The sequence below is a fragment of the Cololabis saira genome, chromosome 13 (genome assembly GCF_033807715.1).
Source record: "Cololabis saira isolate AMF1-May2022 chromosome 13, fColSai1.1, whole genome shotgun sequence".
In the NCBI taxonomy this organism is placed as follows: Eukaryota; Metazoa; Chordata; class Actinopteri; order Beloniformes; family Belonidae; genus Cololabis; species Cololabis saira.
This window is the reverse complement of record NC_084599.1, coordinates 17007974-17026689: the sequence shown is the minus strand read 5'-3', so window position 1 is coordinate 17026689 and position 18716 is coordinate 17007974. Positions and strand designations below refer to the sequence as shown.

General features: G+C 40.6%; 1 protein-coding gene across 3 annotated transcripts; it reads left to right on the top strand.

Annotated features, from left to right (window-relative positions):
* Window positions 1-143: 143 nt before the first annotated feature.
* lama3 (laminin, alpha 3) lies at window positions 144-17980 on the top strand. Of its 3 annotated transcripts, none has more exons than XM_061738030.1 (38): window positions 144-453; window positions 904-1017; window positions 1148-1260; window positions 1346-1429; window positions 1512-1612; window positions 2826-2867; window positions 2978-3132; window positions 3254-3355; window positions 3525-3630; window positions 3728-3889; window positions 4207-4403; window positions 4514-4630; window positions 4703-4857; window positions 4964-5099; window positions 5174-5273; window positions 5358-5474; window positions 5565-5735; window positions 5860-6011; window positions 7616-7819; window positions 7907-8055; window positions 8141-8303; window positions 10032-10159; window positions 10249-10399; window positions 10500-10604; window positions 10695-10828; window positions 10921-11038; window positions 12732-12866; window positions 13753-13895; window positions 13987-14091; window positions 14193-14337; window positions 14436-14545; window positions 14698-14878; window positions 15788-15937; window positions 16110-16269; window positions 16360-16490; window positions 16560-16647; window positions 16729-16842; window positions 16931-17980. In XM_061738030.1, exons 1-38 carry the CDS (start codon window positions 268-270, stop codon window positions 17074-17076), a joined length of 5070 nt encoding a protein of 1689 aa, XP_061594014.1. In that variant the 5' UTR covers window positions 144-267; the 3' UTR covers window positions 17077-17980. The 3 variants fall into 3 exon arrangements, with proteins under 3 accessions (XP_061594014.1, XP_061594015.1, XP_061594013.1); XM_061738031.1 differs by having other exon boundaries at window positions 3251-3355; window positions 14193-14325; XM_061738029.1 differs by having other exon boundaries at window positions 3251-3355.
* The last annotated feature ends 736 nt before the right edge of the window (window positions 17981-18716 follow it).

Genomic DNA, 18716 nt, shown 5'->3' with positions numbered 1-18716 from the left:
GCACTTCACACGTAGTCGTTTCTATATCACCCACAAGGTCTTAATGAACCCAATGACAAGAAGAGCAACCACACCTCGCTAGACTTTGAACTTGACCGCGGTGCACTCACAGAAACACTTACACTCGTTCTGTTCTGTGTTCTCTTAGTAAAGAGGCTCCAAGCTTCACCTGCTGCCTGGTCTTCCTGACAGGAGAAGGAGAAGTAGGGCACTCGGAGGAAGGATTTCTCCCCCGGTTACCTCGCAGGGCTCATTGGGAGGCTGATAATGAAGTGGAATATAATGTTTTACGTTTCAGTGTGGATGGTTTGGATTTACTTCGCTCCGATTTGTCACACGTCTCAGAAACATCTAAAACATTGGCATGACGGTCAGGCTCGGATCCATCAGAAGAGACAAAGCACAAAAAGGTTATGTCATACTTTCAAAAACCAGACAGCAGTTGGCACTCAGGTAAAGCAGCAATTTGTTGTTTTTTTTTTCCGGATATCATGATGCATGCTGGGGTTTAACACACAGTCCAGAAATCATTCTGATTTAACTTTTGTTTTCTGCTACAAAAGCACAAAGACTGTGTGAACCCTATAGAGAATTAGCCATGAATATTGAATGTGCCAGGTGTCCTAATAGCTCCACCCTAGACACCCAACACCAAAGCAGGGATCAGATTACCTCCTTTACGTCCATTTCTAAAATGTACACATATACTTTAGGGTTTCACTCTGTCTTCCTATGTCACCCAGAATACATTTTATTTTCTTTTTGGAAAAAAAAAAACACATTTGTGTTCATGCATAGACTCAAATTAATCACTTACTTAGATTGCCTCTAACAAGGTCAGGCAACGCTGGAATGTTTGATAATTGCTCTCTAGATGATTGTTCAGCTCCTCTCTCCAAGCAGAAGTGCAGCTCTGGCTTCTACAGAGAGTGGGCAGGATCGTACAAGGCTCGGTGTGTGCCATGCAGCTGCAATGGGCTGTCCAATGAGTGTGATGAACGAACAGGGAGCTGTTTGGTTGGTGTTCACACACATGCACACACTTTGGCACATGTTTAAGATCGCATCATATTTCAACTTTGCAGCCTTTGTGGCCACATTAATGGCCCAGAAATATTGAATGTGTTGTGATATAAATAACCTCCAGAACTGTCTGTTCGACACCACCGGGGATCGATGTGAACGCTGTAAAGAGGGTTACTATGGAAACCCTGCCAATAGGACCTGCCGTGCCTGTCCATGTCCCTTTAGGCAAAACAAGTCAGTGTTACCTACTTCTACAAAGACTAAGATTATTCACTCGTTTATTATTATTGGCATTGATATAAAGATGTTCTTTTCCAAGTTTTGCACTGGCCTGCATGGAGACCAGCTCCGGAGAGGTCGAGTGTTTGTGTAAACAAGGTTATATTGGGGCCAGATGTGAAAGGTGAGACAAAACCATTTAACTCTGCAGCAAAATGTCAAATCTTGACACCGGCAACCCCCTACATCCTTTCTCTCCTTTAAAGATGTGCATTTGGTTACTACGGGAATCCAGGGGTCCACGGGGGCACGTGCAAGCGTTGCAACTGTAAAGACAACTCTAGTGCTTGTGATTCTGTGACTGGAGGCGAGTATTACATTTCACACAAATACAGTATTTCTAAAATACAGATTCTCAACTAAACAGAGGGTGATGTTTCTAAAACTATTTCTAAACACTATTTGACATAATGCAACACATAGTAACCCCCCCCCCAATAGTGTCTCCCCTGATGAACTCCCATGTTAATGTTCTGCTTCAGTTTATAATGCTTGCTCTCCAGATTATGAAACTATGTCAGATAATATTTTCAGGACTTTAACATCAGACTTGCATTGTCACTGAAGACATCATGCAATAGTTTTCACAGACCGAGTTGCACTTTTCTAGCTAAAAGGAACATTCTGGAGTTAAAACAAAGTATGATTTTAGATGGTAACGAGTGTAAACATTTGTTCAGGGACCAAAACATTGTAAATCAAAGCAGTTTTGAGTTAGAGCAGAGTACACATTTGTAATGAGTTATTAATTAAAGCTAGTGTTAGTGTAGATAGGGTTTGTACAAAAAAACGGAAGTAATTTTAACTTTGGAAGTTTAAAGAAATATAGAAGACGGTTTGTACAGTGCCAAAACAACCCCTCGACAAATAAGACTAATAAGACTACTTCATGAATCTCGTTCTAATTATCTTACTTTAAGCAAACATATCTTTGCTAATGGCGTAAGAAAACATTTCTTGACCAGAGTTCTTAAAACTAACAAAACAGTCCAAAATAGTCTTTGAAACAAGGCTTTTTACTTTCTTGGAAATTAGTTTTTGCAAAAGCTACTATCAAGAGAACAGGAGGGGTCATGGCTTCTGCATCCATGGAGCTGGACCCGCACTTAGTTATTAATGACAAAACACAGAAGCCATGAACTTTCCTCTTTTTGTGTCTATTAACAGTAGTTTGCATGATATCAGCAGTCAACTTGTGAAAAAAAAGAGATTAGTGTACACTTACAAAGTCAAACCTTGATCTGTCTGTAAAGACCTTATGTACTCCATCATGAGTGATGATATTTTTGAGTCCTATCAGAAAGTTAAACTAGTAATTTATTCAGAAGCAGGTTAATTTCCCTGAATGCTAATATGAATAGCTAATTTGCTGCAAAAGGATATTCCGTTCTATCTCAAAACTGTTTTGATTCCCATTGTTTTGTTATGAAAGTTTACACTCCTTACCATCTAAAAACAGACCACAGGTTGTTTTAAGTTACCTTAAAGGGATTTCCTGTAACATCTCTTCCTTCTGACAGAGTGCATCACATGTCACGACAGCAGCTGTGTTAACTGCCGGGGTGAGTTGGTGTTTAAATGTACTTTAGAGGAGGAGCAAAGTTAAAAAATACATACAACAACAACAAGCGTCTCCTTTTCTGTTAAGTTTTTGCTTTGTTTTAACACCCAGAACGTGACAGCTGCTCCTCCTCTCTGCTGGGTGACTTGGAGGAGATGGATGCCGGCCTGGCTCGGCTGAAGCTGCACAACATCAGTCACAACAACTCTGCTTCATGGACCAGGCTGAGTCGCCTGCAGGAAAACATTTCTTCAGCTGTTTTACAGGTTTATACAGTTCTCCACATGAAATATTTCCTATAAAGACCTTGAAGAAAGAAGAAAGCTTCCAATCTTTATAACATCACGATATTTCTCTGTGAATATGAATACTTCTCATGTTCAGCAGGTTCAGGTTCACACAGCTGGGATATATCTGGATCTAGTGGCCGGCCAGCTGGAAGCAGATGTCCTTTTGGTCAGAAATGACTTAAGTCAACTGAGGGACAAGGTACTTGGAGTAAAACCTTCTGTTAGTCATAAAGAAAACAAAAAAAATGGATAGATAATATAACATATAAGACTTTAATCACAGAATAAGCAATAAACTCTTAAGTGAGCCTCTCAGTTCATGTTATTGTGTGTAACCCCTATCTCACAATTTTGATAAATTCTTTTAGACACTTAACTTAACATCAGGTGTGGAGAAGGTTTGGTCGTTTGCAAATGGGGTCGAGGTCCAGGAGCTGCTCTCTGAAGTGGAAGGTCTCCTCTCAGCGGTACAAAGTACGTTCTGCTTCAAAAGTTCTGTGAAAGTGGCATCAGCAAAGTAAATAAATAATATAACAGGCATAAATGAAAGGGATGGATCTGCACACCATAGGGCAGCAAACTGAAATGGAGCTTGAAGAGTCTGGTTCTGTCTCTGAAACGGACCGAGGAAAGATGATGGAAGAGGCTCACCAATCCGTGCAGGAAGCTCGAGAGCACGACTGCACAACTCCAAGAGACCAAGCGCGCCGGGAGCAGGAAGGAGCCCACAGATGTGAGAAATGTTCATTTATTCTTGATGTTCGTTGGCATACATTTTAAAGTATGTTTTGATCAATTAAAGTTTGGGGCTGGAATGAAAATGAATATATAATGTGAATACCGTAAGTATTATAACTAATTGATTTTCCTTCTTTTGAAGATACATTTTTGCATCTATTTGAATAAGACATAAAACTTACATTGTTACACAATGTAAATTATATATACCTGTATATGACTTCTGTTTAATTTCTGGGACACTGATGAGCCCCCTTTCATAATACATACATTTAAAAAAACAAAAACTGACTAAAATCGTAATGTTCTCAGTGTTAAACCTGATCAGACACAACGTTAGAGGTCCTGCAGAAACACTGCGGGCCAGCCTGCATCAGACCACAGACTCGCTGATGGCCTCAGCCTCTTCTGTGAGAGAAGCGGCTGAGCTGCTGCTCTCTGCACGGGACGCAGTCAACAGAACCATGGACCTTAACCTAAAGAGTTTCACTCTCCTACGACATCTGCAGGTAATACGAGCACAGCTGTCACCGGCTGCATCAAACATCCCTGATGTACAGCAGTGGCCTTTGAAGAGTTGTGCTGCACTTTGCTGACCTCTCTGTCCATCATTTACAAGCGTGTTGCAGCTCAGCTGGAGACAGAACAAAGGAGGCTCCACTCTTCAACCAGCATGACTCGGGACCTGCTCAACAACATTACCGGCGCCTTTGCGACACTCAGAGAAATCAAAGAAGTGAGCATGGATTTTTTCAACAAACTCATAAACGCCTGAACTGCACAACATTTATTGGTTACACATTTGCAGGAATATGAGAATCATGCAGCTCAGTTGGATGGTGCTAAACGAGAACTCTTCAAAAGGTCAAACAACTTCTTCCAAAGTCTGGTGAAGATGGATGCAGTAACCAAGGCTGAGGAGCACACAGAGGAACTCAACAGTGTGGCATCAGAGTTACAACAGTGAGTGGGAAGCTGAAGAAATGAAGGCATGCATAAGATAGGCCTGAGAGCAGAGATAGCATTGTTTCCTGTTTACAATAAGACATAATCCTGGATATCATTGCAGAGCGCTTCATAATGCCAACAGCACTGAGCTGCTCAGGATCCAGGGTGTTGCATCTCATAGCAGCCTCGTTACGGCCCTGGAGACGGCAGAGTTGGCAGCAAATCAGTCCAGAGTGGCTGCTGATCAAACTTTAAAGGTAACCTAAGTGCTCTTGATGAATTTCTGAATATTTACCACTAATAATAATGTGATTCTGAAACAATTCATTAGGATGCAAAGGAGGAAGGTTTGTTCATCAGCGCTGGGGAGATGAAAGACAATTCATCTTATTTATGCACTGAAGCCAACGACACTCGAGACCAGTTCAAAAGTCTGTATAAAACATATAATTTGTTACAAGCAAAACCTTTGTCTCAGTTTGGATGTGCAATCATTTTCTATTTCTTTTGAGCAGTGCTGTCGCGCGCTGTAGACACTAGAAAGGACAGTGTTAATGAGCGAATGGAACAACAGGAATCACTGAAAGTCAACATTTCAGCGGTTGGTGATGACGTCAAAAAGATCAAAAGAGGTCTGAGAAACTCATTACATTTGTTAAAGTAAAGAAAGGAAAGTTCAGATAATCGACCACACCTAATTATCTCATTGTTCTTTCTTCAAGATGATGTCGAGATCATGACAGAGTCTGCGAAAAAAGCTGCATCTGCTGTTAACTCCAGAGTGAGTGATGTAAAAGAGCGACTGAGGAATATCAGCCTTGAATTGGAAAGAAAAACTCCCACCAACGTCAGTGTGAATATAAACCACCTGCTGAGTGATGCACAGCAAGCTTGTAAGTATTTAATGTTGTCATCACATATCCTCTCAGTCATAACGTCACATTTCTGCCTCCAGTTAACACTCAGTCTGTTCCGTTTGAAGCGTTTGATTTTCTGACTGTGTTGGATGTGCTGCAGTGAAAAACTTTAATAGGAAGCTCCCTGTGCTGAGCAACAAGCTCGAACAGATGTCAGCGCTCACTAAACAGACGTCTCCGACTGCCAACATGATGGAGAGCATCAGGAGAATCAAGGATCTGATAGATGAGACGAGAAGCTTTGTGAACAGGGTGAGTTTTCCTTTTTAAGTTCATTTTGAATGCCTCCCAGCTTTGATTAAAGTTTCAAAAATGAACCCAGCAAGTACCACAACCTGACTCTACAGGTTTCTCCAACCACACAGAACTTTGTGCAAGAACAAGATGCACTGAAGATCCCCTCTTCTCCAGCTGTGCTCCCACAATAATCCCTATAAGTGTATGCTTTCACAAAGCCTTTACAGCCCTTGCAGTCTGAAGATGAACCCTTTCCTCAACTTTGTGGTCAATATGTCGAGCAATTTGTCCTTAATGCCTGTGGTCACTGATGGCTTTGTTCAGCTGGAGCTAAAAAAAAACACAAATGAAAAAGTAAAAGAACAAAAGAAAGCACATGAGTGCTGGTCTCAGATTCACGGCTGCTGCTGGTAGTCCAGGGGCAGGAGGTCGAACTGAGCAAGTCAACTAGGTTTATAATGACCAGCCGAGGCGGTCTCTGCCTCTCCAACCATTATGGTCAATAACTTAGTGCTATTTTATCCTCAGCATCTTTAGCTGGCTTGTCACTTTGTCCAGACATTCTGCCAGAACCACAGCATCTCAAAGTGTCCCTGTGATGGACTGATTTCATCCTCTGTGACACCTGTTATGCCGCCCCAGTTACTGTATACCTAACCACACTGTCAAATTGCACAGCAATTACACTCCTTTCGACATCCCAAGGTGAAAAAGAGGTGCAGTATCACTGAAACTAAATATTATACCGTTCAACATCTGTGGGGTTCACACAGCACATCTGAGTGGGGTAAAGACACCATGGGGGCAGATCAAACTTGCTGTGTGAACGAGGCGAACAGCTCTCAGGACTTTTTAAGTGCTGCCAGTAGGATAATTCCTCTTTTGTAAATCACGTCTAGACAGTATTCTCAGTCCCTTTTTAAAAAAAATAATGAATTTCTTTTTTATGGCTAACATTAGGAGACGTTGAGCACAAACGTGCCCTTTTCCGGATTGTTACAGTTGCTGGTGCTGCATTGATGTTTTGAAACAATTATCACACAGATGACCTAAAAACCGAGTTCAGTCCCAAAGGTCTCCTCGGTCAGAAGCAGTTCATATAGAACATGTAAATCATTTACACAACACCCTTTCATGTTTGCAGCAGGTATACGATAAAGGTTCAATAAACACCAATAGATAGCATGCCGTAGACGCAGAATATGTGCTCTGCGGCAATATTTACCCAGGTTGCATATAATTTATTAAATACATGGGGAATAAAATCTATACATGTTCATAACAAGCACCCCATGCCCTTAGGTTGAAAGCTGGGTGTAAACATAGACATTTGATCAACTTTTTATGACTGTTTGGGCCTTCTTATACTAGCAGAAATTCAAATGCAGCAAACAGCAATGCTGGTGATTTTTCTTTTTTTTCCCCCTGCTGATATGAACACCGGATTAATGTTTAAAGCCCAGCCATTTCTAGAAAAGCTGGTAAAAACAATGTTAAAATAAACTTTAACTGAGTTTCACTGTTACTAATTGACATAAAATAATTATAAGAGTTTGAAGAAAATAAAAACAAAGTAGCAGTTTTGATTAACTCCTCCAGTCTGGTGAATTTTCCCACAGCTCTCCATTGCCACGACTTTTAATGGAAGGGGCCACATTGAGCTCCATCCTCCAAGAAACCTCGATGACATAAAAGCATTTACAGCTGTGGATCTCCTCCTCAATCGACATCAGGCCAAACCTTCAGAGTCCGACGGCAGACTGAAGCGACGGCGCAGACACAGAGATGCCGACCTCTTTGTCTTCTACTTGGGTGACAAGAACGTGAGTGTTCACTACACCTCCTCTGGATTAGTTAGGCTATGTACACGTTGTTCATATTGATCTGTGATACTTTTCTCCCACGTCTAGTCTTCCGGGGACTACATCGGGATGGCTGTCAGAAACACAGTGTTGATTTGTGTCTATAAGTTGGGTGGAGTGGTTCATGAGGTGGAAAGCGGCCACATAACAACCACGACTGTGAACTCCTCTGATTTTGACAGGGTTGTCTTCCACAGGTACCCCACGTTTAAAAAAAAAAAGAACATAGATCTGCTACAGGACAGTTTCTGTGGCGTAATCAACATGTTGATTGTTTCTTAGAGTTTACCAAGATGCTGAAGTTAATCTCACACAACACTTCACATCACAGAAACCCTTCAGCCTCCCTCCTAAACGTCACCTCCCAAACACCACGAGCGGCGTCCTCAGCCTGGACCCAGACACTGTTGTTTTCTACGTGGGGGGTTATCCTGAGGACTTCACTGTAAGTGTTATTTCACTATGCCTTTTATTTTTATACTGGAAGGTGCAGAATAAGAGTTGAGATGAAACACAGTTTCATTTAATCACAGATAAACGTAGAAAACTCCAAACTCATCTACAGCTAAACACGTCTATAATCTCAACAATTGTCTTTATACTAGGAGGAACAAAAAAGTTGGGTAGAAATAGACAATACTTCAAACAATAACATTTGTAAATAAAAAATGTACTTTGGCAAGTCATGGCTTTGACTTGGTATCATAATTCTGAAATATTACCTAATATTTTGACTGTGTGAGTTAAAATGACGAGACGTGTTATATGTTTGTCTTAAAGTCATGAAAAGTCAAATTTAATCGCTCATGATATTTGAAGATTTATGTGATGGCTGTGTTGTATAATGCCAAATAATTATAAGATGAAACCACAGGAAAAGAGAAACTTTATTTGAATAGTGGACACATTGACGGCTTTGCTCAAATAATTGTTTATAGGTGCGACTAAATAGTAGCAGAGTGATAAAAATGCTAAACCTTTTATCATTCAGCCATTTTCTGTACCTGCTTTTATCCTGTTAAGGTTCACTTGGCAGCTGGAGGTTATCGTGGCTGTTATCAGGAGAGAGGCAGGGGCAGGTTTCAGTCCATCACAGGGCCACACAGGGACAATCAAAGCCCAGTTTGGAAGCACGGTTGTAACATGCATGCGTTTGAAATCTGAAATTAAGCCAGCAGCCTCAGAAATATGCATATTCCACACAGGAAGTCTGCAGCCAGGATGCTAACCAGGAAGGTTTTTGATGTGCACGAACCACCGCGCCGCTGTACTGCTGAAGCTTTTTGACCCTAATTAAATCCTTGATTGCTCAATTTCCCAGTTTACATTTTCAACACATGACATGCCTCCACTGTGTATTGTAGATAAAAAGAAACAACAAATTAAAATTATTTAATTGATTTCTGAGAAACAAGCCTGGGTAAATCACCATCTCCAGATTAACATAATTTCCACCAGCAGTATTGAAGGTTTTGTCAGACGATTACAGGAATACCAGCACAAAAACTTAAATAAACCTTCAATGGTAATCAAGTTAGCTGTAAACAGTCAAATTTAAAGTTGCGGTTAAGTTAGCAAACTAGTTTTCTCAAAAGATGTTGACCCACATTAGGAGCAGTGTGTAAAATATGTATCCTTTATGTGCAACAGGTGAAGCACATTGATTACTAGAATGCTTTGCATGATCATTATTATTGTGTAGATAATACACAAGATGGATGGACGGATGGACGGATGGGTGGATGGATGGACGGATGGATGATGGAAACTATAATTGAAATGTAGGAGGGAGATCACTTGAACACCAGTCCTCTGCTCACATTCTTTTTTTTTTTTTTATCAAAGATGTGATGACCTTTTAGTAAAATTGGCGATACCTTTGTTTTTCTGCCTGCAGCTATTTTTCTTGGCAGAAGTAGGCTCCCGCATAGATCCAATACACGCAGTCGGAGTCTGAAATTGAACAATTTAGAGCAGACAGTTGTTGTGTTGTAGCAGGAATGAACACAGACCAGTCCTTCAACGCTCTTTTGCTGGGAAAAGTTAATGGGAAAATCCCTGTTAGTTCAGGACTTTCACTTCAGAGGCCAGAAATGTCTTCAACAAATGATTTACATTAGTGATGTACATTTATAACTTGACAGTACTTTCAGTATTCTCTCTGTTCTTTTAGCCTCCAGAGGAGCTGCATTACCCGAAGTACAGAGGAGCTATGAGACTCTCCTACATCAACGACAAGCCCGTCTGCCTGTTCAACTACAAGCATGCAGTCAATATGGGTGTAAAGCAGCCGGCTGTTAAGTAAGCCCTTCCAAATCCTGAAGATGGATGTGGCTGTCTGAGGCCTGGAAAAGGTCAAGTAATCATCTAAATACTCTCTGTGTGTTCAGAATCCCCCAGACAGAGGTGTCTGATTATTACCAGGGAACAGGTTACCGCATGGCTTATGTAAAGGAGCCAGGCAAGAAAAAGAGACGACTGATCAAATTTCACACGAAGAGTCGAGAGACAGATGCCCTGTTATTCTGCATCGGGAGCGAAGTATGTTTTAATTGAGATGAAGAGTTTAACTGAAACAAATCAGACACTCGTTTGTTCCAACACTGCAAACGGATACAGATCTGCTTTCCATCTGCTCTAGGAGTCTTTTTGGTGTTTATTTGTGGAGCGAGGCCTCCTGGTGCTTCAGGGACAACAAGAAAATCGAAAGCTCAGAGTTGAGAGTCCAGACAGAATATCTCTGTTTGTAAGACCTCCACAGATTCTTTGTTTTGGATTGTGAGCATAACGCTTGTCTCAGCTTTCTGACTCCTTGTTTTTGCATTTTCTGTTTCAGGACAAACAGTTTGCAATCATAATTGCAAAAACATTTTCTGTGTACTATGGATCAAAGCAGATCTCTGCAGATCATATTCAGACAAACTACGCAAGGTATTACATCGGAGGTCTGCCGGCAGAGCTCAGACAGAGGTAAAGAGCAGAAATTAGCTGCATGCACAGAATCAGCTCATTACGTTTGCTTTCTGAAATGGTTTCTGTCTCTTTATTCCTTTGAACCTCAGACACAACGTCAACGCACCGCCACTCAGAGGATGTGTGGCTCACGTGACAGAAGATGCAGAGATCACTGAGTACAAAAGGACAGTTGGTGTCAGTCGTGGATGTCCATTGTCCCTACTGGTAAAAACACTTTCTTCATCTGTTCAAAAGGTTGATGAGGTGATGGAAGAACTGGTAGATAAACAAACACACCTAAACAAATGTACTTACGGCCTTTCATGAGTCTTGCTAATGTTTGGTATCATGAGCCAACTTTTGCTGCTATATAAGAAATAACACATGATCTATTGGGTACATGAATACTGAATACTTGTCAGATATGAACAGACCACAGTGGCGTTTTTACACCATTTGATTACTGTCGATAATAAAACAACTCCATAAAAATGAACAGAAACCGTTCTTGAGTGACAGCAGAATGTGTCTTTGGAGCAAAATGGCAGTTAAAGTTTGCCCTGCGAGCAATAGACCTGTCAAAATTTAAACTAAAGGGATTCCGACTTTGGTGTGTAAAAATGTCTCTTTGGCAAATCGTTAAAAACAAAAAAAAAAACCCTAAATGTCAAGCAAACTACTGTCAATAGACACAAAAGAAGGAGAGTTCATGGCCTCTGATTTCTAACATTTCCAACAAGCAGAGGACACGGAGCTATGTTACATTTTATTACATCAAGGAAAACTCCTGCATGAGCCCAGATTAGCGGCTGTCAAGCCGGCTGCTTTGAAGATGTCTTTCAGAAGGGGATTTTCCTGGTGATTAGTTGCAGAACCTCTAAGAGTCACAAGTAGAAAAGAACCACAAAAGAAGACACAGCAGCACCTGTCAAGTATTCAGTAATACCAGATAACATCATCAGCCATCGGTCAACACCAGTCTGGACTATATATCAAAATCTAAACAAGATATCGCCAACCATTGTCAATATCCTGCTTGAACCATCTTTAATTGTTGCTTGTGATATACGGCGTCTTGAATTAGACAGATTTCCAAAAAGGTCAAGCGCCTCTGTGAGAGGACGTGTTAACCTGCGGTCCCTCTCAAGGCATTTTCAAGCTGCTGCTCTGACATGATAAAATTATGATTTTATAACGTTTATCTGAGGCTGCAATTTAAAGACGACACCTGAGCTGTGACTCGCCGATCACTCAGATCACTTTCACGCAGTCTGCTTTCTGGTGTATCAGTGCTGCTTTATTACTTGCTCTTACTGAGATCAGAGGAATCAATTATCATCTTAAACAACTACACATTTCTAAAACCCTCTTGCAGAGTTTGAGTTAATGGTAAAGATTTGCGTGTATTTTTTTTTTTTAATCCTTGCTATGAAACCTTTGAGGCTAGAGACGCTGAAAATTCCCTCCTCGGACAAAGGTGAGTCATTTTCACTAAATAATCACCTGTTAAACATGTAGATAACAAAGCACTTTGCACTTTGTTCTGATCTGTACTTAGTTGAGTGAACTGACGTGTGATGGACCTGCAGAGTGACTGACAGGGAATGTCACTCACACAAGAACGTGATGGGTTGAATGCTGACTTGAATGTCTAAAACAGTAGCCCATAAAGGGACGGTGTCATGATTGCTTCATCCATCTCCTATGTAGACTTTTATCACTTCAGGCGAGACTGCAGAAGCAGAACCTCTATAGTGTAAATTACCTGGAGCCCTGGTGTGTTTGGTTACTTATAAATTCAGCTGTGAATTCATTTTTTTTCCCTTTTTCAAAGGTCATCTGCAGTTGTTTTTCTTCAAAGTGCTCAGTAAATACGATCTATGCTCTAGAGTTTAGCAATGTTTGTATGTTTTCGTAGGGTGTTCGTGCGGCTACGCTGTACTCAGCTCTGTCGGTTGACTCCTTGTTTGTCCGGCATGGACATCCTGAGAGGGTCTCTCTGGGCTTCAGGAGCACGGACAGGCATGCGGTTCTCCTGCAGACCAGCTCTCAGGTAGAGAGCCTCATACTGTCAAAGTTGTCAAATAACAAATGTTCTGCCAAGTTTCTTTTCATGTATTAATGTCACTTCTGGTTTAAAGGAGATGTGTCTTCTTTTTTCTTAAAGAAAGATGACCCAAATTCTTAAAGGTATCATAATATATAATAATCTGTGGCGTGCTTTGGTCAAAATGCCACAAGGATGCAATGCATCCTGGTTTTAAGGAGTGAATTCTTAAAGAGTGAAGTTTTAGCGAGCGTATTTGACTTCACTCTTCCATATCGTGCGCCTCTTTTGAAATTAGTGTTACAGTTTTTGGTTATCCTCATCCCACCCGGGCCACTACCTGTTTGAGCCACTGCCATCAGGAAGATGCTACAGGGCCATCAAATCCAGGACAAACAGACTGAAAAAGAGAGCCATAAATGCCTCCAACATTCTTTAAGTCTGTATTTTGTTTTTATATTGTTGTTTTTATATATATATATTTTTTTTTATATTGTTTTATATATTTATTGTTAATATTGCACTGTTTTTTGTTGTACTGAAGGCCTGCACCCTACCTTTCGTTGCACTTGTTACAATGACAATAAAGAGAATCTTGAATCTTCTGAGATGTGAATTTGAGGATTGAAATGAAGATAAGGAGGCTCGTTATTTCTAATCTGATGGGGTTTTGTGACGTCACGGTACTCTGGAGATCCAGAAGACTCACTGAGTGACACATTTTCAGACCTAAGTCATGTAACAAGGTTGTGTTTTATTCATATTTTTTAGTTGGTAGTCACTTCAGATACCTAAGTGCATGCACTCAAGCACATAACAAAACATTTCTTTCAGTAATATGTCGTCTTTAAAACAAACAGAAAGATGGTCGTTAGTAAAATTCTCTCCACAGGGTTCCACTTCGGCGCCGGACCTCCAGCTGTCCCTGATTGATGGATGCATACTTTTCCAGAATTATAATTACTCTCTGATGTCAGATCAAAGGTATAATGATGGAGTTTGGCACTACGTGTCTGCAGTTGGGAGGCCGGCAGGGTAAGCTGTTTCACTCATTTGTTAAGATCTGAGCCACTGCAAATTAAATATGAAAAGTGTTCATTGTTGAAGCTGGTGGTGATTTTCTCAGGTTGGAGCTCAGCGTTGACAATGTGAATGTGATTCAGAGACAATCACCACATATCAGACGGAAAGGAGGGAAATTCAGAAGCTGTGTTGCAGACATTTATGTGAGGTGATTGGTGGTTTCTTCTGTACTTCGATGCTTATCCTTTTTTGTTTTTTTAAATTTTTCCTTATTTTCTAGTTTTCATAAAGATCTGTAATCTCACGCAGGCCTGGAGACACGTTTACCCCGGCTGATCTTAGCGTGTTATCACACATGGCAGACGTGCTCCCCGGTCAGTGCAGTCTTCACCCCTCCACACACAGCGAGCTTCTACCTGCAGACATGCAGGGAACACAACAGGTGCACAAACCTGTGAGCGCATCCTGTCATCCTCTCCGCTGCACCTCCAATTTGTGCTCTGCTATCGATTTTATAATAAGATGGTGACAGTGGTCATTTTTCTTGACTAGACTCCAGAAGGCGGCTGGTGCAGACGTCTGCAATCAGGGAGTGAATACCGGCTCACCGCGGCGGACAGCTGGCTCAGTTACACCTTACCACAACAGGATCTTAATCATAGGTACAATACAAAAATGTTACATGACATGATAACAGTTGTTCTTAAATGCTCATAAATTAATCTGTCCAGCTTTCACACATCTCCCTGTTGATTTATTCATAAACAAGAGAGACATCCCGGCTCAGTTTCTACCACCTTATTTTGCACCTCAGGCCTCACTTCTCCCTCGACATCAAGACCGAGTCGTCCAAAGGCCTGATCTTCCACGCAGCAGGGAGGGGGGCTGTTCCCGTGCTGGCTCTGTACATGGCTAACGGTAAAATCAGGTTGTCGCTCGGGCACAGCAGAGTCATCCAGCACAGACAGAGGAGCAACGACGGGAACTGGCACAGAGTAATGAAATGTTTACTGAGCTCTGTCCCTTTTTACACACTCGTGTTACAATTGTCAAACTCTCAGAGTAGCTATGACGCACACAGCGACAAAAGGGACTTTTACTGGAGTAGAAACATGACGAACACTAGCTGATATATATAAAAAAAACAATAACAAAATACCCAACTGAATTCAAGTAATGGCTCTATTGAAAGGGGGGAAGAGGACCTAAATATCTATTCAACTCTGCATAGTTTTCTCCAGTGAGGCTGTAAAATAATCAAAAGTCTGACACCATCCATCTATTTATTGCGTGGCCCCTGCTTTTATCTCTATATTTTATATCTGTGCCATCCATGAGTAATGCAGCCAACACCACCCTCTGTTGTCACCGTATTGCCTGTTTTATCAAGTTCAAATCAGTCGATCAAAACCTGCCTGGCACACAGTTTGTTTTTGGAAACCTTTCAAATGTTTATTTAAAAATAGATTTTAGTCCTATCCACATTTCTTCCCTCCTAAAGGGGAGTTTTTCTTGCCACTGTTTGGCTTAAGGTTTTTCTCCCACTAGGGGAGTTTTTACTTGCCATTGTTTATGTAATAATTGCTCGCGGGTCATGTTACGGGTCTCTGGAAAGCGCCTAGAGACAATTTTGTTGTATTAGACGCTATATAAATAAAATTGAATTGAAAAATTGAATTGAACTTACCAAGTGTTGAAAAAAAAAACAATTGACAGAAAACATCTCATCCCATTCTGAAGCTAAGAAACAAAAATAAACTAAAACAGGAACGCTTTCCTCAACCTCACAAACAGACAAAGAGGAAAGAAACTGAATCTCACTTTAACTTTAAATGTTTTCAAAGTTCCACAAATAAATGAACAGATTCGTGACTTATTTATGATGTCCGTGTGCGTGTCTGTAGGTTAAGTTTAGCGTGGAGAAGAGCTATTTTCATCTGTTGATTGATGGTTTCCGTGTGACTGACGGTCACTTACCCGGCAACGAGGGATCCTCTTTACAGCTGCACAACCCTGTTTACCTGGGAGGCGATCCGAAGAGGCGGAGCACTAAAGTTTGTACTAAACTCAACCTCCTGTAAGCCGAAATATTCATTTTCATTGTGTTGTTTGCATACAGAGCTAAAGAAGCCCTTCAGACCGGCATGTGACATGTTAACATGCACAAAGACACCGTTTATTTAAGCAATTAGGATGGCCTGATCTCTCTTCTCCTCTCCTTCTCAGGTACACGACATCCCCATGGACAGCATTATAGGTTGTATACGGGATCTGAAGATGAACGAGGTCGCTGTGAGCGAGCCTGACTCCAGCCACAAAACCTTACCCTGCTCCGGGGGGCTCACAGAGATGGGGACATACTTTGGCGGCGGTCACGTTGTCTTAGGTTGGCCTTTATATGTTAAAAGCCCCAATGTGTCCCTTTATTTCTATAATGAGTAAAAAGCTTATTTCATAAAGTATTTTTCTCTCATAGATCCTTTTTTCGCCCTTGGTTCGTACTTTGTGTTGTCCTTTGAGGTGCGTCCTCAACACCCAGAAGGGCTCCTCTTCCATTTTCAAAGAGACAATCAAAGCAGCCTTAATGTGTACCTAATGGAAAACAAGGTAATTGAGATTTCTAATTAGGCAGAAACATTGTATGAAGTGATTATTTAAACATGCAATTTCTACCAGGTGGGTGTCATGCTGGATGATGGTGCTGTCAGTGTCTCAGTGATGCCTCACAAAAGCCTCTGTGATGGAAAATTTCACGCGGTTACAGGTACGACTTTCTTACTGTAAAAGTTGTAGGAAAATTATTCATGGGCGATCACCCTCAAATTCAGCTCTGATCTTGTCCCAGTTTCCAGAAATTATGCAGTCGTCAAACTAGAGGTGGACTCCACATATGAGGAGACGGCAGCCTCTTTAGCATCTAATTCTGACTCAGCAGCACAGCACTCGCTCTACGTCGGAGGTAAATCCATCGCACATTTGGCTCAATGTTGAGAATCAGCTTTTATCAAATAACTGGATCAGAATCTCTTTTCCCTTTTTCCAATCAGGTAAAACGGATCAACATGGAGTCGCTGTGTCGTTGCCATTCGTAGGCTGTTTGAAAAATGTGAGGTTTAATGGGAGGCCTGTTGTATTTGGGACAGAATCCAGGGTGGTTGGCCTCGTCAGCATCCACAGATGCCCGTCACAGTAGTGACACGTGACAACCCCTTCACAGCATCACACTGTTAGATGTTGTGTGAACATGTGAAATTAAGTCAGAATTATAATCAAATTACGTTTTTCTTTATTTTAAGATATAAAAAAACCCCAACTGTATGAGTATTTTTATTGATGTAATAAACAACAGTTTTCTATGTATACACAAAGATAGAGCAAAAGTTTGATATATTTACCCTGGAAGATATTTTCCAATTACTATTGTTTTTTTAAAATCTTAAATGTAATTTGCATGTGGACAATTGGATAAAATGTACACAAAATATCAAATACAGACTATGAATGAAATATTGATATAGTGAGCCTGATTGGCCCTCTGAAGTGCCCTTGTCCTGCCTCTGTCTGTCTTTTATCCAAAAACGGCGATGAGATTACGGACGATGTAATACCAAGACCAAACAGTTGGGGGCGCTAATTCGCCACGTAGGATCCAGCCACAAAGGCAGGACTGGAGACTCATGTCAGTCAGAGCTCAGGGAAGTTGGTTGGTGGGCCAAGTCACCAACTCCCATGTTGGTTGTCATTCATGTCACTTACTGAAGTGCAATCACTCATGTGTCTGTCAAACATTGACTTAAGAAGGAGCTGCTAGCAATTAATAAACTGTAATTAACCACTTAACGGTAGCAAAAAAATAATAATCTGATTCTACTCCATGTGCTTGGCTGCTCTACTGTATGTGTTTTTTGTCTGAGAGAAATGTTAAATTGATATGGAATTTGACTATTTAAGATTTTAATCTAAGTGTTTTAACAAAGCAATGTCGGTAAATTGTATATACACCAAACCAAAAAAGGGGAATGTGTGCAAGAAGGTTGAACAAATTCTTGGCCCCTCTAAAGTCCTTGATGCTTTTGAATAAAGGTCATCTTCTCTAACCCTTACCCTTAGTCTTTTGGAAGTAATTAAATATTCAATCCAAAATAAACAAAAGGGTGGGCTATGGTTCAAGTAAAGCTCTCCAGAGGGTGGTGTGGTGGTGGTGTGACTCAAATATTGTCACATATTGTTACTAGAAAAGAAAACTAGATAAGATACAAAATTTAAAACACAAAAATCTAGATTAGCAAAGACTGAGTTGCCGATTAGTGCTTTAAACACTTTCAGGACACATTCACATAATAAGACAGCCCTGCTAACATTAGAGCCTCGGCTACATCCACGTTGGACATAGGGTTGCCACCCGTTCCGTAAAATACGGAATTGTCCTTTATTTGAGAAAAAAATGTTGCGTCCCGTATTGAACTAATACGGGACACGATTTGTACCGTATTTTCATTAACTTTTACACCATATTCTAGTTGAATTATTGAAATAAATGAACCTTTACACCATATTCTAGTTGAATTATTGAAATAAATGAACCTTTACACCATATTCTAGTTGAATTATTGAAATAAGTTAACTTTTACACCATATTCTAGTTGAATTATTGAAATAAATTAACTTTTACACCATATTCTAGTTGAATTATTGAAATAAGTTAACTTTTACACCATATTCTAGTTGAATTATTGAAATAAATTAACCTTTACACCATATTCTAGTTGAATTATTGAAATAAATTAACTTTTACACCATATTCTTCACCTGTAGGCTATATTACATCTGGGC